Source organism: Typha angustifolia, chromosome 2 (genome assembly GCF_048772165.1).
Source record: "Typha angustifolia cultivar Huaian chromosome 2, ASM4877216v1, whole genome shotgun sequence".
Lineage (NCBI taxonomy): Eukaryota > Viridiplantae > Streptophyta > Magnoliopsida > Poales > Typhaceae > Typha > Typha angustifolia.
This window is the reverse complement of record NC_133240.1, coordinates 8,143,519-8,167,656: the sequence shown is the minus strand read 5'-3', so window position 1 is coordinate 8,167,656 and position 24,138 is coordinate 8,143,519. Positions and strand designations below refer to the sequence as shown.

Here is a 24,138-nt window from a genome sequence, read left to right as displayed (position 1 = left end):
ATTCATATTCCTTTCTTTGGCGTACATCTGACGTTATGATTGCACTTAGTTTAATCATGTGAGGTGATCAGATATATGTTCCGGACCAATCAAAATAATAGGATAGTAGTGGGTTAACAAAGTAGAATTCACTAGTCAAGGTTTAATTTTTGAGCTTTCAAACGACGCTATACTAGAATTTATCGGGAAGCCCTCTAGAAGTTGTGTTTTAGTGTTAAAGAATAAGACGATTTTTCTATGTTAGGAATAGCTTCTTACACATGGGACATATAACTACTGATCAAGAGAGCTATGTCTCTGTGATTTGTATAATTTGGTCTTCATTATTATGGAAGTCAAGAGATTGATGAAGACTCCACCGCCTATAAAAAAACACAATTGGGACTACTTAAACCATCCGACGCATAATAGTACTGAAGTCACGTACAATGGCAATTCATTATCACTTGCTTCTTCTTCACCTCATTCTCATACTCTCTATTATATCAATCCAAACTTTGGCAGCATATGCTTGTATTGCTGTTGAAAGAGAGGCACTACTCACCTTCAAAGCCGGCATCTCCGATGGCATACGGCACAGCTTGTCTTCTTGGGATGAAAGTCAAGACTGCTGTAGATGGAGAGGAGTCGTGTGTGATAATACCACCACCCGAAATATTTTGGAGCTCAACCTTGGCAACCCATTTGATTGGTATTCGCAGCGAATCAACTGGACCGATTATGCACTGTCCGGTGAGATCAATCCATCTTTGCTTGCCTTAAATCATTTGAGTCGCCTTGATCTTAGTAATAACAATTTCTTTCGAGTCAGTATCCCTGAATTCATTGCTTCATTCCACAACTTGACGTATCTTAATCTGTCAAATTCTGAATTTGGGGGTAAAATACCTCGTCAATTTGGAAATCTCTCTAAACTTCACTCTCTTGATCTCTCTGGGTCAGTCTTCATTGGAACAATACCTCCTCATCTTGGGAATCTTTCTAGCCTACGATATCTTAGTTTGAATTGGGCATTCAATGACACTAGTATACCTAATGCTGACAACCTTGAATGGGTTTCCCAATTAGCTTCTCTCGAGTATCTTGATTTGGGATCAATAAACCTGACAAATGCTATAGATTGGCTGCACATAATTAACAAGCTACAATCCATAAAAGTGTTGCTTTTATCATATACTAGTCTTCCTAGTATCCCAAACTCTCTGTCTTATGTAAACTTCACAGGTCTCACAACCCTTGATCTTTCAGACAATTGGCAGTTCAATACTACCTTACCACATTGGTTGTGGAATCTTACCGACCTCTCATATCTCAATCTTCGAGATTGTCCATTTCACGGGAAAATTCCTAATGCTCTAAGTAACTTGACTTCTCTCACTTACCTAGACTTGGGATACAATAATTTGGAGGGTCCTTTACCTAGATCGATTGAAAAACTATGTAACTTGAGAGGTATAGACTTGAGTTATCTTGGCATCGGTGGAGATATTCGAGAGTTGGTGGGGATGTTGGGTTACACATGGAACAATATGGAGGAGATTAATTTGTCAAGTAACAATCTTCAAGGAAATTTATCTAACTGGCTAGAGCAAATGCCGAATCTAAAACATCTTGACCTCAGTAATAATTCCCTTATTGGGCCAGTACCTCTCGGGATTGCCAGTCTTCAGAATCTGAATTTCTTAGATCTTTCTTCTAATTCTTTGCATGGTGTTGTATCTGAAGCTCATTTTGCCAACCTGACAAAATTGAACCACTTGCAATTATCCTCCAATTCCCTAATAATATCGGTGGGCCGTAGCTGGATTCCTCCATTTCAACTTACCGTCCTTGCTTTAGGCTCCTGTCAAGTGGGACCTCAATTTCCAGCATGGCTCAGATGGCAGAGACAAATAAATTATGTGAATCTATACAACACAAGCATCACAAGCACTTTGCCACATTGGTTATGGAATTTACCTATACAAGTGCTAGATCTCTCTTACAATCAGATTTCAGGTAGATTGCCAGCATATTTGAAATCCACAAAATTTCAGATTCTAACTTTGAAATCTAACAATTTGGAAGGTCCATTACCCCCGTTACCAGATGGACTCGAGTGGTTGGATCTCTCCAACAATTTTATATCTGGACCTCTATCAAAGTTGTTGCCGACATCAATATCTTATTTGTTGCTCTCAAATAATTCGATCAGCGGCAGCATACCATCTTCTATTTGTGAACTTACAAATATGTGGGTCTTGGATTTATCAGCTAATCATTTGTCAGGAGAACTCCCCCGATGCTGGCTGCAGGGTTCAAGTTTAGGACTGATGGACTTGTCTAACAATAATATCACGGGAGAAATTCCACCATCAATGGGTTCACTAACTTCACTCCAATCTTTAGACCTCAACAGCAACAACCTTGACGGAGAGCTTCCCTCGGAGTTGCAACATTGCAAGAATTTAGTTCTTCTAAACCTTGGCAACAACAAATTCTCTGGAAAGATACCGGCATGGATAGGTGAAAGGCTGCAGAATTTAGTATATCTTAAACTTGCCTCAAATATGTTGGATGGCAACATTCCTCCGCAGCTTGCACAACTTGTTTTCCTCCAAGTCTTAGATCTTTCAGATAATAAGTTGTCGGGGTCAATACCACGTTCTTTTGGTAATTTCACTGGGATGATCTATTCGGTATCGAATAGTACTTATCACCACAGTGAATTTGCTATCCCTTCAATGCTGTGGAATATTGATTATGCGCTTGTTGAACAAGTTTTCTCCCGTGCTATCGTCGGTTCTTTCAGCTATGCGTATAAACTTGATCTAGTAATAAAACGAAATAGTTATACATATTCCAAAATCCTCAATTTACTAAGGACAATGGACCTTTCGGGGAACAATCTGAGTGGGGTAATTCCTGGAGAAATAGGAGCTCTTCGGCATTTGATAAATTTAAACTTCTCTGGAAATCATCTAGTTGGAATGATCCCAGATAAGATAGGTGACATGTTATCCTTGGAATCTCTCGATCTTTCATCAAATAACCTTTCAAATGGTATACCGCAGAGCTTATCAAAATTAACATTTTTGGAGTACTTGAATTTATCTTATAACAACTTGTCCGGGAGGATTCCATCCGGGAGTCAGTTGGACAGACTTGATGACCCATCAATCTATATCGGCAATGCTTATCTTTGTGGGCGACCAACTAGCAAGAATTGCTCTGGAGATACTGCAGCTCCTAACAGTACGTCAAACTATGCTAATGGATCAGAGACGTCAATGTGGTGGTTATATCTTGGAATGGGAGTTGGATTTGTGGCTGGATTTTGGGGTGTGTATGCTGTTTTGTTGTTCCATACGACTTGGAGGTGTGCTTATTTCCGGATGATTGACAATTTCGTTGACAACATATATGTTACAGTGGCAGTGAGAATGAATAGGATAAAAAATAAATATGGATGAAAGACTACGTTCTTCTACGAGTAAGATATTAGATATGAGACTGCGGTACCTCAAGTCTCACTTTGTTAAATATATCATCAAAATATGTGCTTTTGTAATATTGTTTCCTTGTCACTAGTGTGTACTATCTTACCGTCTAAATACATGTAATAGATACTTATGCCATACTGTTAAGTTCCTAATTTGTGATTTACAAGTTCTATAATTAGACTTGATGGTTTAATTTCTACCATTGAGATTCTTTAAGTAACTTACGATTGATTTGCAGCAATGCTAGATCTGCAACCTTCGTAAATTAATAATGACAAAAGAGGATCTCAAGTTTTTATTTGTGATATTTTTTCGGGGATTGAATTGGCTTCCTTGCTATTGTTGGAACGTCTAATTTCAAAGTAATAGCACTTATGATATACTGCTAAGTAAATCCTTGGTTTATAATTACTATAAGTATATATGCTTTTTGGTTCTATTTCTATATATCATTGAAATTGTTGTGGTTCTAAACTTTATAATTTCATTTTTTTTTAATGCAACACAAACACTTATATCATATTAGAAAATCGAGAAACTAAAAATAAATTGAAAAAAAGAAGAAGAAGAGAAACTAGATTAGAAGCTTAATAGCGTTTGCATGTACATGAACTCCATATTCTTTGGTGTTGACATAGGATTCTTGGACCTATACCTTAATCAATCAGCTAATGCGGATCAGGTCGAAGAGTTGATGGGTCGGATCAAGGACTAATGTGACAATCTTTTAAGACTTCAGTGGCGTTCTTTTTGTTGGCAGAAATATGTCATTTTTGCATTCCACACCAGTTATCTTTTAATACTCGGCAAACAATAAGCCAGGTCGCCAAGTTCTTAACCCTCAAATTCTCAAAGAATCTGCTTCTATCCGTGTATCACTAAATAGAAAACTTATATATAACATCCTCCATTTTGACTATTAAAGTCATCTCAAAATCGAGCCTCATATTTGCTAAAGAATGATGAGAGAATACTTGAGTTATGTTTAATTTAACACTTACATAACAGAAAGAATATTTCTTAATTTCAAATAATATTTCAAACAATATTTTGAGACAATTATAAATAATATCTGTCCTTCATTATTTATTAATAGAATCTTTTATTTGCTAAAAAATGTACCATATTTCTTATTTTTTTTTACTATTACATCTAGTGCTTATTAAATAAAACTTTGCGTAATATGTTGCTCGGTACATTTTTTCTTCTCCTACAAATAGAATAATAATAATAATAAAATCAGAATGTGGTATTTATAATTTCGTCTACTTCTTCTGGGTTAAATTTTACTCTCAATTAGTTTACCACCAAACAAAAAGATTAATAAAATATTTGTTTGTGTGAGTGGAAGACTTGTGAAAGACTTCCTTTTGTTCCTTTCAATTTTCCTTTTTATTTGTTTGTGTGAGTGGAAGACTTCCTTCCAAATCCGTCCGTCAACTTTGGAAATAAATAAACAAAACTGAAAAAAAAATGAAGAAATACTTGTGAAAGAAATGTGATCACTTAATATTCTAGTGGACTATTCTAGAATAACTTTAGAAAGTTATAAATATGGTCACCTAATATTTTGATTATATTACAAATAAATATCTCTCTTTTCAAATACAAATATATTATTCTATATTACCATAAGAGACTCTATTTATAAATAATGAAAAAAGAGAGTTTTATTTAAAATATAGTGTGTTATTTGAATTGTCTCTAATGTTACATCAACTGCTGTAGGACTAAATTTTAGCCCCAAATTAGTCTACAACCAAATCCGATAGATATATATAATTTTTCTGAGAAAAGACTTCAAACTTGAAAGTCAATCCGTGCAACACGAGATATTCGTCCAACACCGTGTTAATTACATTTACGCGTCAAAAGCAAGAAAAGAAAGCTACATTTACGTGTCTTCCGGTGTGAGATGTCTTTCTCTCATAGGATAGTGCGCTAATAAAAAAGACTTATCTTAGGCTAATTAATTTATTTAGCAGCGAAGACATTCCATTCATTTCTACAATGGAATTTATAAATTTATAAAATTCCATTGTATAAATTTCTCCTTTTTAAATCTTAGTATTCCGGTGCTGATGTTGTTTCCTTAGGTACTCGGCATTTCGGCAAGCATCAAGCCACCTTCAACGACTTCTTAAATGGAAGGGAGGAGTTCAATCTGTATAGTCGGTGCTACGAAGAGTTTCGCCACCGTTTTTCGTTCGTTCTTCTATGCCGGTTTTTCTTTTCTTTTTTTTGCTTTTGTTTTTTTGCACTCTCCTCTTCTTCGCTCCAAGTGACTTATTTCATAATAATGATTTGATAATTATCTAAACTATTCAGCTTTCACACGTGTAGACTTTAAATATAAGGACCAGACTTAATTTTACTATCAATCTACAGCAACATTTGATGATGGTTAACGCCCAGAATTCCAAGTTCTTTTGTCGATTTTTTGGAAAATCAAATGCCATGTCCATTCGAGACTTTCTCCCTCTCGTTTTCAAGAATAATCAACACTCAGGGAAAGATCGACACCTAGTTTACGAAAAGTGTGCATCTTCACCCATAGGTGCAGGGATTTGAACTATAAGTCCTGGCGGTCTAGGCACGCCTGCGCATGACTAACATTCTATGGTCATGATTGCACTTAATTTAATTCGAGGAGACTTCTATGTATTTAACTTTCGGATGTTAGTGCAAGACTAACATCCTATGGTCATAGTTGCACTCACTCTAATTCTACGAGACTTCTGTGTATTTAACTTTAGACACTAGTGCATGACTAACATCCTACGGTCATGGTTGCACTCAATCTGAATCTATGGGACTTCTATGTATTTAACTTTGGACGTCAATGCATGACTAACATTCTATGGTTACTATTACACTCACTCTAGTTCAATAAAATTTTTGTGTATTCAATTTCGGACGCATTCATAATCCTTTCTTTGGCATACATCCGACGTTGTGATTGTACCTAGTTTAATCATGTGAGGTGATCAAATATATGTTCTGGACCAATCAAGAGAATAGGATAATAGTGGGTTAACCAAGTAGGCTTCAATAGTCAAAGTTTAATTTTTGAGCTTTCAAACATCACCATATATATACTGGAATTTATCAGAATACCCTCTAGAAGTTGTATAGTGTTAAAAGATAGGATGATTTTTCTACGTTAGGAAGAGTTTCTTACACATGGGATATATAACTACTGATCAAGAGAGCTATGTCTCTGTCGATTTGTATAATTTGGTCTTCATTATTATGGAAGTCAAGAGATTGACGAAGACTCCACAGCCTATAAAAAAACACAATTGGGACTACTCAAGCCATCCGACGCTGAATGGTACTGAAGTCACGTACAATGGTGATTCATCATCACTTGCTTCTTCTTCTCCTCATTCTCATGCTCTCTATTATAGCAATCCAAACTTTGACAGCATATGCTTGTATTGCTGTTGAAAGAGAGGCACTCCTCACCTTCAAAGCCGGTATCTCCGATGGCATCCGGCACAGCTTGTCTTCTTGGGATGAAGGTCAAGACTGCTGTAGATGGAGGGGAGTCGTGTGTGATAATACCACCACCCGCAATATTTTGGAGCTCAACCTTCGCAACCCATATTATTGGGATTCACGGTGGCAGTGGACCAACTATTCTGATTATGTACTGTCCGGTGAGATCAATCCATCTTTGCTTGCCTTAAATCATTTGAGTCGCCTTGATCTTAGTAATAACAATTTCTCTGGCATCAGCATCCCTGAATTCATTGCTTCTTTCAACAACTTGACGTATCTTAATTTGTCATTTTCTGAATTTGGGGGTAAAATACCTCGTCAACTTGGAAATCTCTCTAAACTCCACTCTCTTGATCTCTCTAGGTCAGTCTTCATTGGAACAGTACCTCCTCAGCTTGGAAATCTTTCTAGCCTACGGTATCTTAGTTTGAATTCGGCATTCAATGATATTAGTATGCCAAATGCTGACAACCTTCAGTGGCTTTCCCAGTTAGCTTCTCTCAAATATCTTGATTTGGGATTTCTAAACCTGACAAATTCTGTAGATTGGCTGTATATAATTAATAGGCTACAATCCATAAAAGTTTTGCTTATGCCATTTACTGATTTTCCTAGTATCCTAAACTCTTTGTCTTATGTAAACATCACAAGTCTCACAACCCTTGATCTTGCATACAATTGGCAGTTCAATACTACCTTACCAATTTGGTTGTGGAATCTTACCAACCTCTCATATCTCAATCTTGAATACTGTCAATTTCACGGAAAGATTCCTAATGCTCTAAGTAATTTGACTTCTCTCACTTACCTATATTTAGGAGGCAATAATTTGGAGGGTCCTTTACCTAAATCGATTGGAAAACTATGTAACTTGAGAGGTATAGACTTGAGTTATCTTGGCATCAGTGGAGATATTCGAGAGTTGGTGGGGATGTTGGGTTGCACATGGAACAACATGGAGGAGATTATTTTGTCAAGTAACAATCTTCAAGGAAATTTATCGAACTGGCTAGAGCAGATGCCGAATCTGAAATATCTTGACCTCAGTAATAATTCCCTTGTTGGGCCAGTACCTCTCGGGATTGCCAGTCTTCAGAATCTGAATTTCTTAGATCTTTCTTCTAATTCTTTGCATGGTGTCATTTCTGAAACTCATTTTGCCAACTTGACAAAATTGAATGACTTTCGATTATCCTCCAATTCCCTAATAATATCAGTGGGGCATAATTGGATTCCTCCATTTCAACTTACAACCCTTGCTTTAGGCTCCTGTCGAGTGGGACCTCAATTTCCAACATGGCTCAGATGGCAAAAACAAATATATAGAGTAAATCTATGCAACACAAGCATCACCGGCACTTTGCCAGATTGGTTATGGAGTTTACATTTAGATGAGCTAGATCTCTCTTACAATCAGATTACAGACAGATTGCCATTAACCCCATTACCAGATGCACTCAAAGTGTTGGATCTCTCCAACAATTTTATATATGGACCTCTACCAAAGTTATTGCCAACGTCAATATTTTATTTGTCGCTCTCAAATAATTCGATCAACGGCAGCATCCCATCTTCTATATGTGGATATGCAGATCTGTGGACCCTGGATTTATCAGCTAATCATCTGTTAGGAGAACTCCCACAGTGCTGGCAGCAAGGTTCAAGTTTAGAAATTATAGACTTGTCTAACAATAGTATCACCGGAAAAATTCCACCTTCTATGGGTTCACTAACTTCACTTCTATCTTTAGACCTCAACAGCAACAACCTTTATGGAGAGCTTCCCTCAGAGTTGCAACATTGCAAGAATTTAGTTCTTCTAAACCTTGGCAACAACAAATTCTCTGGAAAGATACCGGCATGGATAGGTGAAAGGCTGCAGAATTTAGTATATCTTAAACTTGCCTCAAATATGTTGGATGGCAACATTCCTCCGCAGCTAGCACAACTTGTTTTCCTCCAAGTCTTAGATCTTTCATATAATAAGTTGTCAGGGTCAATACCACGTTCTTTTGGTAATTTCACTGGGATGATCTATTCGGTATCAAATAGTACTTATCACCACAGTGAATTTGCTATCCCTTCAATGCTGTGGAATATTGATTATGCGCTTGTTGAACAAGTTTTATCCCGTTACATCGTCAATTCTTTCAGCTATGTGTATAAACTTGATCTAGTAATGAAAGGAAATACTTATACATATTCTAAAATCCTCAGTGAAGTCACGACAATGGACCTTTCGGGGAATAATCTGAGTGGGGTAATTCCTGAAGAAATAGGAGCTGTTCGGCAGCTGAGAAATTTAAACTTCTCCGGAAATCATCTAGTTGGAATGATCCCAGAAAAGATAGGTGATATGTTATCTTTGGAATCTCTCGATCTTTCATCAAATAAGCTTTCGGGTGGTATACCGCAGAGCTTATCAAAATTAACATTTTTGGATCACCTGAATTTATCTTATAACAATTTATCAGGAAGGATTCCTTCTGGGAATCAATTGGACACTTTTAATGATCCGTCAATATATAAAGGGAATGCTTATCTCTGTGGACCACCAAGTGGCAAGAATTGCTCCGGAGATACTGCAGCTCCTAACAGTACGTCAAACTATGCTAATGGATCAGAGACGTCAATGTGGTGGTTATATCTTGGAATGGGAGTTGGATTTGTGGCTGGATTTTGGGGTGTATATGCTGTTTTGTTGTTCCATACGACTTGGAGATGTGCTTATTTCCGGATGATTGACAATTTTGTTGACAACATATATGTTACGGTGGCAGTGAGAATGAATAGGATGAAAAATAAATATGGATGAAAGACTACGTTCTTCTACGAGTAAGATATTAGATATGAGACTGTGGTACCTCAAGTCTCACTTTGTTAAATATATCATCAAAATATGTGCTTTTGTAATATTGTTTCCTTGTCACTAGTATGTACTATCTTACAGTCTAAATACATGTAATAGATACTTATGCCATACTGTAAAGTTCCTAATTTGTGATTTACAAGTTCTATAATTAGACTTGATGGTTTTATTTCTACCATTGAGATTCTTTGAGTAACTTTCGATTGATTTGCAACAATGTTTGGAAACCATGAAACTATATAAATAGTACTACAGAACAAGCACTTCAGGAAATTATGCCCTTTCAATTTAAATTACAATGAAAAAATAATAATAATAATCCACCCTGCCTGATATTTACACTAGCACAATGGTAACTAAGAAAAAAGAATTGACAAGAAAAGAGAGACAACGTAGGTGAAGACTCATTCCAATGATTTCAATCCCTCTCGATCTGCGAAGCCCTCCAAAGCCATGCTCTCTCGGCAAACTCTGCATCCTGTCTGATTACCTACCGGGAGAGTGATCGCTGCTATTGCTACAGTGGACCACCATCGTCTATATGATGCCATTTTCTAGTGCCAACCTAGTTTGGATACTCGGCAAAAGAAAACGCTACGGTCACCGAGTTCATAGACCAAAAGGATCGGCTTCCATCCAATATATTATAAAATGAGAAAAAAATTAGAGATAACACCCGATCGAGAGCCACGTTCTACTTTTCCCTTCAATCCACGACGAATTTAACTCAATATAATTTACTACTAATCTACGACCACATCTCATCTTGGTTAATACCCGGAATTCCAAGTCTTTCATCGGTCAGTCAATTAGTCTACCACATCCTACTGCTTCTAGGCTAAATTTTAGCACCAATTAGTCTACCACTAAATGCCATGGATTAGGATTACCACTTCCCTCTTTTTGTTTGTTTGTTTCTTTGTTTTTCTAAGGAGGGAAGACTTCCCAAAGAACACGTTCACGCGTCAAAACGAATTTATTTCTGGGAAGTCCTCCAAAAAGGATAAGAGGAGATAGTCTAAATGGAGAGTGTTATTTATGAAAAAAGCAAGGAAGAGCCTCTTATACGTTACAATTAATTAAACGCACTCCTTGAAAGGAATATATATACCCTAATTAACATCAAGACTTCAGGAAGTATGTCTCTGTGTAAGTCAAAAGTTTAGCGAAGACTCCAGTGCATGTATATATATATAATGCAATTGCTATTTCTCAAGCTGTGAAAATTAACGAACAGATAATGGCTACTCATCACTTTCTTCTTCACCTCATTCTCATGCTCTGTCTTATTGTAATCCAAGCTATCGCAACATATGCTTGTATTGATATGCTTGTATTGATGTTGAAAGGGAAGCACTTCTCACCTTCAGAGCCGGCATCGTCGATGGGGTCGGGCATAGCTTGTCTTCTAGGGATGAAGGTCAAGACTGTTGTGGATGGAGAAGAGTGGTCTGTGACAGCAACACCCACCATATTTTGGAGCTCAACCTTTGCAACCCGTATGATTGGGATTTATATTCAACCAACTGGTCTGCTTATGCATTGTCCGGTGAGATCAATCCATCTCTGCTTGCTTTAAATCATTTGACTCGCCTTGACCTTAGTAGTAACAATTTCTCTGGCATCAGTATCCCTGAATTCATTGCGTCTTTCAACAACTTGACGCACCTTAATCTATCAAATTCTAAATTTGGGGGTAAAATACCTCAGCAGCTTGGAAATCTCTCTAAACTCCACTCCCTTGATCTCTCTTCGTCATCCTTCATTGGAACAGTATCTCCTCTGCTTGGAAATCTTTCTAGCCTACGGTATCTTAGTTTGAATTCGGCATTCGCTGTTACTAGTACGGCTAATGCTGACAATCTTGAGTGGATTTCGCAGTTAGCTTCTCTCAAGTATCTTGATTTGGGATGGATGAATCTAACAAATGCAGCAGATTGGCTGCACATAGTTAACAAGTTGCAATCCATAAAAGTGTTGCTTATGAAAGATACTAGTCTTCCTAGTATCCCAAACTCTCTGTCTTATGTAAATTTTACCGGTCTAACAACACTTGATCTTTCAGGCAATAGCCAGTTCAATACTACCTTACCAATTTGGTTGTGGAATCTTACTAACCTCTCATATCTCAATCTTGCATCCGCTGGATTCTACGGGAAGATTCCTAATGATCTTGCGAAATTGACTTCTCTCACGTACCTGTATTTAGGAGGGAATAATTTCGTGCCTACACTACCAAGAGCAGTTGGAAAAATATGCAGCTTGAGAGGTATAGACCTGAGTTCTTTCGGCATTGGTGGAGATGTTCGAGAGTTGATAGGGATGTTGGGTTGCTCATGGAGAAACTTAGAGATGATCATTTTGTCGAGTAACAATCTTCAAGGGAATATATCTAATTGGCTAGAGAGTATGACCAATCTAAAACATCTTGATCTCAGTAATAATTCACTTGTTGGGCCAGTACCTCTTGGGATTGGAAATCTTTATAGAAGTGTTGGGATCTTTCTTCAAATTCCTTACATGGTGTCATATCTGAAGCTCATTTTGCCAATTTAACAAAACTGGTGGAGTTGCGATTGTCTTATAATTCCTTAATAATATCGGTGGATCAAAGTTGGGTTCCTTCATTTCAACTTACAGTCATTTCTTTACAGTCGTGTAGAATGGGGCCTCAATTTCCAGCATGGCTCAAATGGCAATTGCAAATGAATGAACTAAATCTATGCAACACAAGCATTGCAGACACTTTGCCGGACTGGCTATGGAGTTTACCTTTAACCTTGCTTGATCTCTCTAATAATCAGATTGCAGGGAGGTTGCCGGCATCTTTGCAATCCAATAAGTTAGATATACTAGCTTTGGGATCTAACAATTTGGAAGGTCCATTACCCCGGTTGCCGGAAAGACTTCAATTGTTGGATCTCTCCCACAACGCCATATCAGGACCCTTGCCACAGTTGCCAACATCAATAAATTGTTTGATGCTCTCAAATAACGCAATAAACGGCAACATCCCATCTTCTATATGTGACCATGCATCTCTACAGATCCTGGATTTATCAAGAAATTATTTATCAGGAGAACTCCCACGATGCTGGCGGCAGGGTTCCGGTTTAGAAATTATAGACTTATGTCAAAATAATATCACCGGGGTAATTCCACCTTCCGTGAGTTCACTGACTTCACTCTTATCTTTAGACCTCAACAGTAACAATCTGTATGGAGAGCTTCCCTCAAAGTTGCAACATTGCAAATATTTAGTTCTTTTAGACCTTGGCAATAACAAGTTCTCAGGAAAGATACCGATATGGATAGGTGAAAAGCTGCGGAATCTTCTACTTCGCTCAAATATATTTGATGGCAACATTCCTTCACAACTAGCAAAACTTGCATCTCTCCATGTTTTGGATCTTGCAGACAACATGCTGTCAGGATCAATACCATGTTCATTTGGTTATTTCAAGGCGATGGTTTATTCAGAACTGACTTACTATGGTCATCTTGGTAATGGTTCTTTTTCCAGCAGTGTCTACAACAGTACCATGGAATTAGTAATGAAAGGAAGAGAATCTACATATTCTGAAATCCTCTATCTAGTGAGGACAATGGACCTTTCAGGGAATAATCTGAGTGGAGAAATTCCTGAAGAAATAGGAGCTCTTCGGCACATTAGCAATTTAAACTTCGCAAGAAATTATCTAGTTGGAAAAATCCCAGAAAAGATAGGTGACATGTTATCTTTGGAATCTCTTGATCTTTCATCAAATGAGCTTTCAGGTGATATTCCATTAAGTTTATCAAAGTTAACATTTTTAGACCACCTGAACCTATCTTACAATAATTTATCGGGAAGGATTCTATCCGGGAATCAATTGGACACACTTGATGACCCATCAATCTATATCGGCAATGCTTATCTCTGCGGGCCTCTAATTGGCAAGGATTGTTCTGGAGATCAAGTAATACCTACTGGTACTCGAAACTATGTGAATAGATCTGAGATGGTGTGGTTATACCTTGGCATGGGACCTGGATTTGTCTTCGGATTTTGGACTGTGTGTGGTACTCTATTATTCTGTACGACTTGGAGGAATACTTATTTCCAGATGATTGACAATCTATTTGACAAAATATATGTGACAGTTGCAGTGACTATGAATAGGTTGAAGAGGAAATGGAGATAAAAGACCAAGTTCTTAGAGACATGACAGAGGAGGATCTCAAGTTTCAATTTAGGATTTCTTTGTAATGTGCTCCGTTGAGTTGGTTTACTTGTTATTGTTGGAATGTATGTTTAATTTCAAAGCTGATAGCATCTGTAATGTACTATCCTGTGTTTTAAAAGAATGTAATAGCTCTTATTATGCAATACTAGTAAGTAATTACTTTTGGTTTATGACTCTCTACCATTAAGTTTTGTATGTTTATTTCAATCAATGATATCGTTGTGGTTTCCATATTAACTGGGATGATTTCATATTTATCAATTTGCAACTTTCTTAAATTAATTTTAACACTTCCCTGTGAATAAATAGATCAAGCACATGAGAAAATGCCATTCCAAGTTAATTTTAACATTTACTTACGGAGTTGGCACTTGAATTCTACCATACCGATCGAATTGATTGTGGAACCTTAGTAGCCTCTCGTTTCTAGATCTTGAATCCTCTCTATTCTACTGGAATAAAGAGGATTGGTTGACTGCATTTCTCTACGGGCAATCTGCCAATATTTCGATCTAATATTCGAGTTGATCTCAAGTGGGCTATCTTTTAATTTTTTTAGCTAATATACTTTCCTCGTTTAGAGCTCGAGCTTAGCTCAAGAAAGCTTTAATATAAACATTTTGAAAATACCACTATTTTGTATAAAAAAAAAAAAGTTAAACAATGTTAAAGAGAAAATGATAAATATCATCTTATAGTTTGATTATATTAAAAATAAAGCTCTCATTTATCAAGGATAAATAAATTCCTCTATTTATTTAGTAAAAGATTACCAATCCACACTACCAATTATAAAAATTAAATTAAGTCTCCACAAAATAGGTTGGATATAAAACTAAAACAATGATTTTCAATAAAATATAATTAAATTAATATTTTAAAATACTAACATTGCATCTAAGCACTGAGTTATTCGAGATCAATAGATCTAAAAACGAGAGTTGAAAGGCCAAGTTTCAAATTTGGGATTTCTTTGTAATTGGTTTCCTTGTCATTGTTGGAACTTCTAAATTTCAAAGTTTAGCATCTCTATGATACTATTATGCATTTCAAATATATGAAATAGCACTTTATGCAACACTATTAAGTAATGCCTCGTGGTTTATGCATACATTCTAAGATTATACGTCTGACTTTTATTCCCATTATTATATATAGTCTTGCAGTTCATTATTTCATTGTACAATCTCGTGGTTCGCGTCTTTAATAAGACTCTTGCATAAGTATAAATATTTTGAATATGCTATTATTTCTTTAAAAAATATCTACATAATGTTAAAAGATAGTCGATTACATAAGGTTACTTTAGTCCAAAATAGAGTCAGGTATAATTATGGCTAAATCAGACACGATTAAACTAATTGTGTTTGTCTAAGTCGAGTCAGGTTACTAAAGTTATAATCAAGCCTAAGTCAGACTCGATTATAAATCAGGCCTATATATAATTTAAACTCAGCTTAGCTCAATCTAGGTCAAAATTAAGCCCAACTCAATTGGTAAAAAACTAGGTTAAATGGGTCTGGTCAAGTCGAGCCTAAAGAAAATCCATTTCTTTTGTGAAGCTGCTACTCCCTGTCATAAATGCCTTCGGACCTTGCTCGCTCGACCATCATCGTCCCTCGCCACTCCCTTCTTGGCATTGTCATACACCATCTACCGCCTCCCCTCCACTGCGGACCCCTTCCTCATCGCAACCGCCCTTGGTTCCCACCCTGCACCCTCAACAGCTACTCTCCTTTCCTCACTTTTGGTTAGCACTCGTCAACATTATTGGTGTAGATCTCTCACTCCATGTCAACCCCACCCATGAGGATGCCATCTGTGGCAGCGGTCGCTGCCTATGAAGTCACGTATAATGGCAACTCATCATCACTTGCTTTTCTTCTTCACCTCATTCTCATGCTCTCAGTTATAGCAATCCAAACTTTCGCAACATATGCTTGTAATGCTGTCGAAAGGGAGCCACTCCTCACCTTCAAAGCCAGCATCGAATTCGATGGCATCCAGCACAGTTTATCTTCTTGGGATGAAGATTAAGACTGCTGTAAATGGAGGGGAGTCGTGTGTGATAATACCACCACCCGCAATATTTTGGAGCTCAACCTTGGCAACCCATTTGATTGGTACTCGCAGCACATCAACTAGACCGATTATGCACTGTCCGGTGAGATCAATCCATCTTTGCTTGCCTTAAATCATTTGAGTCGCCTTGATCTTAGTAATAACAATTTCTTTGGAGTCAGTATCCCTGAAAATTATGCCATTTCAATTTAAATTACCATGAAAAAAATATTTCAACCTTCCTGAGATTTACACTACCAGAATATTAACTAAGAAAGAAGGATGTTAAGAAAAGAGAGACAACGGACGTTAATTCTCATTCCAATGATTCAATCCCTCTCTGCGAAGCCCTCCAAGCCATGATCTCTCGGCAAGCTCTGCACCGTGTCCGACCACCTACCGGGAGAATGATCGCTGCTGTTGTTAGAGGATACTACCATCGTCTCCGCCCTCGCCTCCCTTATCATCCTCACCACTTCCTTCGTCTCCGGCCGCTTCTCCTCTTCCGCCGCGACGCACGCCATCGCGATGCTGACCAGCGCACCCGGCTTCTCCCCCACCGACTCGGGCTGGTCGCCAGCCTCGGTCTCCTCCTCGAGCACCGACTTGACCCATTTGGGGATGTCAGCGCCGAGCTGGTGGTCGATGAGGTCGGGGAAGGTGGTCTTCCCGGTTAGGAGCTCGAGGAGGAGGATGCCGAAGTTGTAGGCGTCGGAGGAGGGGGTGAAGGTGGAGGAATTTGAGGTGGAGGTGGAGGAGGGGAGGAGGGAGGGAAGGAGGGAGAAGTCGGTGAGGCAGGACTCGAAGTCGGCGCCAAGGAGGACGTTCGAGGATTTGAGGTTGCCGTGTACGAGGCCAGACTGGTGGAGGTAGAGGAGCCCGGTAGCCACGTCGTCCGCGATCTTGAGGCACGACGTCCAATGGAGGGACTTCCCGCTGCCCGACAGCCGGGATCTTGCCACGTAGAAATATCAAAGCCTTCATCAGCTTTAACATTAATTACCAATCTTAAAATCATAAATATGGGGAAAAAAGTTCTTAATGTGCTAATGAAGATCGGGTCCAGTAGTTAACGGGTCGGATCTGGGCCTAATAAGAAATGTTTATGAGACAATCAGGCTTGAGCCTTGGCCCTTGAGAAATGTGATTCAGTGATTGTACGACGGTACTAGAGGCGTGGTTTTCTTTTGCCTTTTCTTTTTCAGAATTTTACAAAACACACCCTATAATTTCCTTATTTTCTGATTTAAACCTCTCGTTTTTTTACTATAATTTTTATATAACACGACATTAATCTTATTGTACGGTTCATACTCTTAAAATAGTTTTGAAAGTTAAATTTAGATATCTTCTCGAGAACTAAATCATATCTCACTAAATCTAATCATCTTCCTCAAACTAAATCTTACCTCTGAATTTAAATTTTCTTTTCCAAAACTAAAGCTTACCCTCTAAATCATATATCCCAAAATTAAATCTTACCTCACAAATTTTAATCTCCTTCTCCAAACTAAATCATATTTCTAATCTATGTATTTTCTAAATTACTAAGTGCATTTCTAATGGAATAATTTTTTTTATACTCTTCTATTTAGTTATGGTTAAATTAAGTTAACTCTTTTTATTATATAAAGTTTTAGAAAAAAATTACGGGTCAAATTATCAACTCTAGAAAGATGATACGATAACTAGAAAATAGAAAAAAAAAAATAGGGTTCGATTTGTAAAATATCTTAGCAAATGATTCAATAAGATAATTTTTCTTTTCTAATTAAACGATTAAGATTAAATGATACTAAATAAAATTAATTAGAAGTACCGGTGATATGGACCGAAATTACCGATCACTGTAAGAATAAATTAGTTATATTTTATTTCTCTCTCTTAATTATTAATATCTTTATAAAAATAATAATAATAATAAATTATTAGAAGTTGACACTCCTATTAGAAAACGGTTATAAGAATAAATAATAAGAAAATACTTAAATTCTAATTTTGTATTAATTAATCTAGTAATATATGTAAAATATCTTATATACTCTTTAATTTATCAATAAATAAAAATTTTATGATGGTGTTAACACCCAGAATTCCAAGTTTTTTTGTCGACTTTTTGAAAAATCAAATGTCATGTCCATTCAAGACTTTCCCCATCTCATTTTCAAGAATAATCAACACTCAGGGAAAAGATCGACACCTAGTTTACGGCAAGTATGCACGCCTGTGCATGACTAACATTCTATCGTCATGATTACACTCAGTTTAAATCTATGAGACCTATGTATTTAACCTCGGAGTTTAGTGCAAAACTAACATTTTATGGTCTTAGTTGCACTCACACTAATTCTACGAGGCTTCTACGCACTTAAATCCTATGGTCAATAGTTGCACTCACTCTGATTCTACGAGACTTCTTTGTATTTAACTTTAGACACTAGCGCATGAATAACATCCTATAGTGATGGTTGCACTCACTCTAATTCTACGAGACTTCTATGTATTTAACTTTGGACGTCAATGCATCACTAACATCCTATGGTTATTATTACACTCACTCTAGTTCTATGAGATTTTTGTGTATTAAATTTCGAACAAATTCATATTCCTTTCTTTGGCGTACATCTGACGTTATGATTGCACTTAGTTTAATCATGTGAGGTGATCAGATATATGTTCCGGACCAATCAAAATAATAGGATAGTAGTGGGTTAACAAAGTAGACTTCACTAGTCAAGGTTTAATTTTTTGAGCTTTCAAACTTCGCTATATATATATTGGAATTTATCTGAAAGCCCTCTAGAAGTTGTGTTTTAGTGTTAAAGGATAGGACAATTTTTCTATGTTAGGAAGAGTTTCTTACACATTGGACATATAACTACTAAGCAAGAGAGCTATGTCACTGTCGATTTGTATAATTTGGTCTTCATTATTATGGAAGTCAAGAGATTGACGAAGACTCCACCGCCTATAAAATAACACAATTGGGACTACTCAAGCCATCTGACGCTGAATAGTACTGAAATCATATACAATGGCGATTCATCATCACTTGCTTCTTTTTCACCTCATTCTCATGCTCTCTATTATATCAATCCAAACTTTGGCAGCATATGCTTATACAATGGCTAGAGCAGATGCCGAATCTAAAATATCTTGACCTTAGTAATAATTCCCTTGTTGGGCCAGTACCTCTTGGGATTGGCAGTCTTCAGAATCTTAATTTCTTGGATCTTTCTTCTAATTCTTTGTATGGTGTCATATCTGAAGCTCACTTTGCCAACCTGACAAAATTGAACGACTTGCACTTATCCTCCAATTCCCTAATAATATCAGTGGGCCATAATTGGATTCCTCCATTTCAACTTACCACCCTTGCTTTAGGCTCCTGTCGAGTGGGACATCAATTTCCAGCATGGCTCAGATGGTAGAGACACATTTATGGAGTAGATTTATACAACACAAGCATCACAAGCACTTTGCCACATTGGTTATGGAGTTTACCTTTAGACATGCTAGATCTCTCTTATAATAACATTATAGGCAATTTGGAAGGTCCATTACCCTGGTTACACGATGGACTCGAGTTTTTGGATCTCTCCAACAATTTTATATCTGGACCTCTACCAAAGTTGTTGCCGACATTAATAATTTATTTGTCGCTCTCAAATAATTCGATCAGTGGCAGCATACCATCTTCCATATGTGAACCAACAAATCTAGAGGTCCTAGATTTATCAGCTAATCATTTGTCAGGAGAACTCCCACGGTGCTGGCTGCAGGGTTCAAGTTTACAACTGATGGACTTGTCTAACAATAATATCACAGGAGAAATTCCGCCATCCATGGGTTCGCTAACTTGGCTCTACTCATTAGACCTTAGCAACAACAACTTTTATGGAGAGCTTCCCTCAGAGTTGAAATATTGCAAGAATTTAGTTTTTCTAAACCTTGGCAACAACAACTTCTCAAGAAAGATACCGATATGGATAGGAGAAAAGCTATTGAATTTAATATATCTTCAGCTTCGCTCAAATATGTTTGATGGCAACATTCCTCCTCAGCTTGCACAACTTACATTCCTCCAAGTCTTAGATCTTTCAGATAATAAGTTGTCGGGGTCAATACCACGTTCATTTGGTAATTTCACTGGGATGACGATCTATTCAATACTGAACGATAATTATGAATTTTCTTTGGAGCTTGATTCTGATACTCTCATCTACATGGATAGTCTTTCTCTAGTAATGAAAGGAAATAGTTATACATATTCTAAAATTCTCGGTCAAGTCACGACAATGGACCTTTCAGGGAATAATCTGAGTGGGGTAATTCCTGAAGAAATAGGAGCTCTTCGGCACCTGAGCAATTTAAACTTCTCTGGAAATCATCTAGTTGGATTGATCCCAGAAAAGATAGGTGACATGTTATCCTTGGAATCTCTCGATCTTTCATCAAATAAGCTTTCAGGTGCTATACCGCAGAGCTTATCAAAATTAACATTTTTGGATTACCTGAATTTATCTTATAACAACTTGTCCGGGAGGATTCCATCCGGGAGTCAGTTGGACAGACTTGATGACCCATCAATCTATATCGGCAATGCTTATCTTTGTGGGCGACCAACTAGCAAGAATTGCTCTGGAGATACTGCAGCTCCTAACAGTACGTCAAACTATGCTAATGGATCAGAGACGTCAATGTGGTGGTTATATCTTGGAATGGGAGTTGGATTTGTGGTTGGATTTTGGGGTGTGTAGCTGTTTTGTTGTTCCATACGACTTGGAGGTGTGCTTATTTCCGGATGATTGACAATTTCGTTGACAACATATATGTTACAGTGGCAGTAAGTATGAATAGGATGAAAAATAAATATGGATGAAAGACTACGTTCTTCTACGAGTAAGATATTAGATATGAGACTATGGTACCTCAAGTCTCACTTTGTTAAATATATCATCAAAATATGTGCTTTTGTAATATTGTTTCCTTGTCACTAGTGTGTATTCTCTTACAGTCTAAATACATGTAATAGATACTTATGCCATACTGTTTAAGTTCCTAATTTGTGATTTACAAGTTCTATAATTAGACTTGATTGTTTTATTTCTACCATTCAGATTCTTGAGTAACTTTCGATTGATTTGCAACAATGTTTGGAAACCATAAAACTATATAAATAGTACTACAGAACAAGCACTTCAGGAAATTATGCCCTTTCAATTTAAATTACCATGAGCAAAAATAATCCACCTGTCTTTCTTTTTTGGCAGAACAATGCCATTTTCTAGTGCCAACCTAGTTCGGATACTCGGCAAAAAAAAAACGCCACGGTCACCGAGTTCATCGACCAAAAGGATCGGCTTTAGGGGTGAAAACGGATCGGATACAGATCGGATAGTGCTCAACCCATATCCGGATCCGTATTTTTAGTTCGGATATGGATTCGGATACGGATATTAGACAAATAGCAAAATTAAAAATTATATCTTAACTAAACGGATACGGATAATTTTCGGATAAAAGATCGGATCTTAAATAGATATTGATTAAATTTAAAATAATTATAATATTTTATTTAAATATAATTAACACAAAATTGTTAAGAGTTTTATAACAAATTATTTTTTTGTATGTCAAATATATAAAATTAGAGAAATTAATCTCTATAAATAATATATAATGTATTAATAATAATAATATTAATACTTACTATTTAAATAAGCAAATTAAAATCTGTAAATTATTTAAAAAAATATGTGGATAAACGGATATTCGATATCCGTATCCGAATTCGAAAAATATATCCGACCCGTATCCGAATCCGTATCCGAATTTTTTTCAAAAATTCTATCCGTATTAGAATTCGAATCCGAATCGGATAGAAATTTTTTATCCGAATCCGATCCGAGTCGGATTGGATAGCGGGTCGGATCGGAGTTAATCCGACCCGTTTTCACCCCTAATCTCACCCCTAATCGGCTTCCATCCAATAAAATTATTAAATGAGAAAAAAAATTACAGACAACACCCGATCGAGAGCCACGTTCTAGTTTTCCCTTCAATCCATGACGAATTTAACTCAATATAATTTACTACCAATCTACGACCACATCTCATTTTGGTTAATATACCCGGAATTCCAAGTCTTTCATCTGTCAGTCAATTAGTCTACCACATCCTACTGCTTCCAGGCTAAATTTTAGCACCAATTAGTCTACCACTAAATGCCATCGATTAGGATTACCACTTCACCACTTGGATGACTTCCAAGTCCGTCCGTCGACTCCCCAAAGAACACGTTCACGCGTCAAAACGAATTTATTACTGGGAAGTCCTCCAAAAAGGTTAAGAGGAGATAGTCTAAAAAGCAATCAATGATATCGTTGTGGTTTCCACATTAACTTGGATGATTTCATATTTATCAATTTGCAACTTTCTTAAATTAATTTTAACACTTCCCTATGAATAAATAGATCAAGCACATGAGAAAATGACATTCCAAGTTAATTTTAACATTTACTTACGGAGTTGGCACTTGAATTCTACCATACCGATCGAATTGATTATGGAACCTTATTGGCCTCTCGTTTCTAGATCTTGAATCCTCTCTATTCTACTGGAATAGAGAGGATTGGTTGAGTTTACCCTTAACCCTACTGCATTTCTCTACGGGCAATCTCCCAATATTTCGATCTAATATTCGAGTTGATCTCAAGTGGGCTATCTTTTAATTTCTTGAGCTAATATACTTTCCTCGTTTAGAGCTCGAGCTTAGCTCACGATAGCTTTAATATAAACATTTTGAAAATACCACTATTTTGTAAAATAAAAGTTAAACAATGTTAAGAGAAAATGATAAATATATTAAAAATAAAGCTCTCATTTATCAATGATAAATGAATTCCTCTATATATTTAGTAAAAGATTACCAATCCACACTACCAATTATAAAAATTAAATTAAGTCTCCACAAAATAGGTTGGATATAAAACTTAAACATTGATTTTCAATAAAATATAATTAAATTAATATTTTAAAATACCAAGATTGCATCTAAGCACTGAGTTATTCAAGATCAATAGGTATAAATCTTTAGTTATTTAATATCAGTAGTTATATCAGAAAAGTGAGATAAAAATAATTTATCAAATAAAAAATATTTAAAATTGAATAATTATTCTACTTCTTCTTTTATTTGCTCAAATTCTTGTTAAATTAAGCTAGACTAAACTAAACACACTGTGTTGCTCGGTATTTTTTTGTCCATAAGAGATCGCTCCATTTATTAATAATGAAAAAAGGAGAATTTTATTTATAATATAGTTAAAATATTAGTCTGCTATTTGTAATTGTCTCCAACGTTAAGTCTATTTATATAGTCATCAACACTGGATCTTTCTGAGAATAATCTAAGTGGGGTAATTCCTGAAGAAATAGGAGCTCTTCGGCAGCTAAGAAGTTTAAATTTGGCTGGAAATCATCTAGTTGGAATGATCCCAGAAAAGATAGGTGATATGTTATCTTTGGAAACTCTTGATCTTTAATCAAATAAGCTTTCAGGTGCTATACCGCAAAGCATATCAAAATTAATATTTTTGGATCACCTGAATTTATCTTATAACAACTTGTCAGGTAGGATTCCATCCGGGCCTCAATTAGACACGCTTAATGACCCATCAATCTATTTTGGCAATGCTTATCTTTGTGGGTTAGCAACTAGCAAAATTTGCTCCGGAGACAGTGCAGCTCCTGCTAGTACTTCAACTATGCTAATGGATCAGAGACGTCAATGTAATTGTATCTTGGTATGGCTCTTGGATTTGTGGTTGGATTTTGGGGTGTGTATGCTGTTTTGTTGTTCCATGAAACTTGGAGGTATGCTTATTTCCAGATGATTGACTATTTGTTTGACAACATATATGTGACGGTGGCAGTGAGCATGAATAGGTTGAACAGAAAATGGAGATGAAAGGCCAAGCTCTTCTACGAATAA

General features: G+C 36.6%; 5 protein-coding genes across 6 annotated transcripts; 4 read left to right on the top strand and 1 right to left on the bottom strand.

Moving 5' to 3' along the window:
- The first annotated feature begins 419 nt into the window (after positions 1 to 419).
- Positions 420 to 3,625, top strand: LOC140772378 (receptor-like protein EIX2). The gene has a single exon (XM_073114433.1). It carries the CDS (start codon positions 429 to 431, stop codon positions 3,450 to 3,452), a length of 3,024 nt encoding a protein of 1,007 aa, XP_072970534.1. The 5' UTR covers positions 420 to 428; the 3' UTR covers positions 3,453 to 3,625.
- A 3,193-nt stretch (positions 3,626 to 6,818) lies between these two features.
- LOC140777190 (receptor-like protein EIX2) lies at positions 6,819 to 10,048 on the top strand. 2 transcript variants are annotated; one of them, XM_073121137.1, is made up of 2 exons: positions 6,819 to 8,644; positions 8,738 to 10,048. In XM_073121137.1, the coding sequence occupies exons 1-2, from the start codon at positions 6,835 to 6,837 to the stop codon at positions 9,799 to 9,801; spliced, it is 2,874 nt and encodes a 957-aa protein (XP_072977238.1). In that variant the 5' UTR covers positions 6,819 to 6,834; the 3' UTR covers positions 9,802 to 10,048. The 2 variants fall into 2 exon arrangements, with proteins under 2 accessions (XP_072977238.1, XP_072977242.1); XM_073121141.1 differs by having other exon boundaries at positions 6,819 to 9,337; positions 9,461 to 10,047.
- A 946-nt stretch (positions 10,049 to 10,994) lies between these two features.
- Positions 10,995 to 12,411, top strand: LOC140773673 (receptor-like protein EIX1). Its single transcript, XM_073116362.1, has 3 exons — positions 10,995 to 11,004; positions 11,093 to 11,138; positions 11,205 to 12,411. Exons 1-3 carry the CDS (start codon positions 10,995 to 10,997, stop codon positions 12,409 to 12,411), a joined length of 1,263 nt encoding a protein of 420 aa, XP_072972463.1.
- Positions 12,412 to 15,516: 3,105 nt separating this feature from the next.
- LOC140773622 (inactive leucine-rich repeat receptor-like serine/threonine-protein kinase At1g60630) lies at positions 15,517 to 19,214 on the bottom strand. Its single transcript, XM_073116277.1, has 2 exons — positions 19,210 to 19,214; positions 15,517 to 17,096 (listed from the first exon to the last, which is right to left on the bottom strand). The coding sequence occupies exons 1-2, from the start codon at positions 19,212 to 19,214 to the stop codon at positions 16,472 to 16,474; spliced, it is 630 nt and encodes a 209-aa protein (XP_072972378.1). The 3' UTR covers positions 15,517 to 16,471.
- A 59-nt stretch (positions 19,215 to 19,273) lies between these two features.
- On the top strand, positions 19,274 to 21,198 carry LOC140777680 (receptor-like protein EIX2). The gene has a single exon (XM_073121964.1). The coding sequence runs from the start codon at positions 19,655 to 19,657 to the stop codon at positions 20,900 to 20,902; it is 1,248 nt and encodes a 415-aa protein (XP_072978065.1). The 5' UTR covers positions 19,274 to 19,654; the 3' UTR covers positions 20,903 to 21,198.
- The last annotated feature ends 2,940 nt before the right edge of the window (positions 21,199 to 24,138 follow it).

What these genes read in the sequence shown, in the direction of transcription:
- LOC140777190 (XM_073121137.1), top strand. Translation starts at nt 6,835, where the DNA reads ATGGTGATTCATCATCACTTGCTTCTTCTTCTCCTCATTCTCATGCTC. An exon ending in CCCACAGTGCTGGCAGCAAG is followed by an intron (nt 8,645 to 8,737) that starts GTTCAAGTTTAG and finishes TTCTATCTTTAG; the next exon opens with ACCTCAACAGCAACAACCTT.
- LOC140772378 (XM_073114433.1), top strand. Translation starts at nt 429, where the DNA reads ATGGCAATTCATTATCACTTGCTTCTTCTTCACCTCATTCTCATACTC.
- LOC140777680 (XM_073121964.1), top strand. Translation starts at nt 19,655, where the DNA reads ATGCTAGATCTCTCTTATAATAACATTATAGGCAATTTGGAAGGTCCA.
- LOC140773673 (XM_073116362.1), top strand. An exon ending in TCACCTCATTCTCATGCTCT is followed by an intron (nt 11,139 to 11,204) that starts GTCTTATTGTAA and finishes TGATGTTGAAAG; the next exon opens with GGAAGCACTTCTCACCTTCA.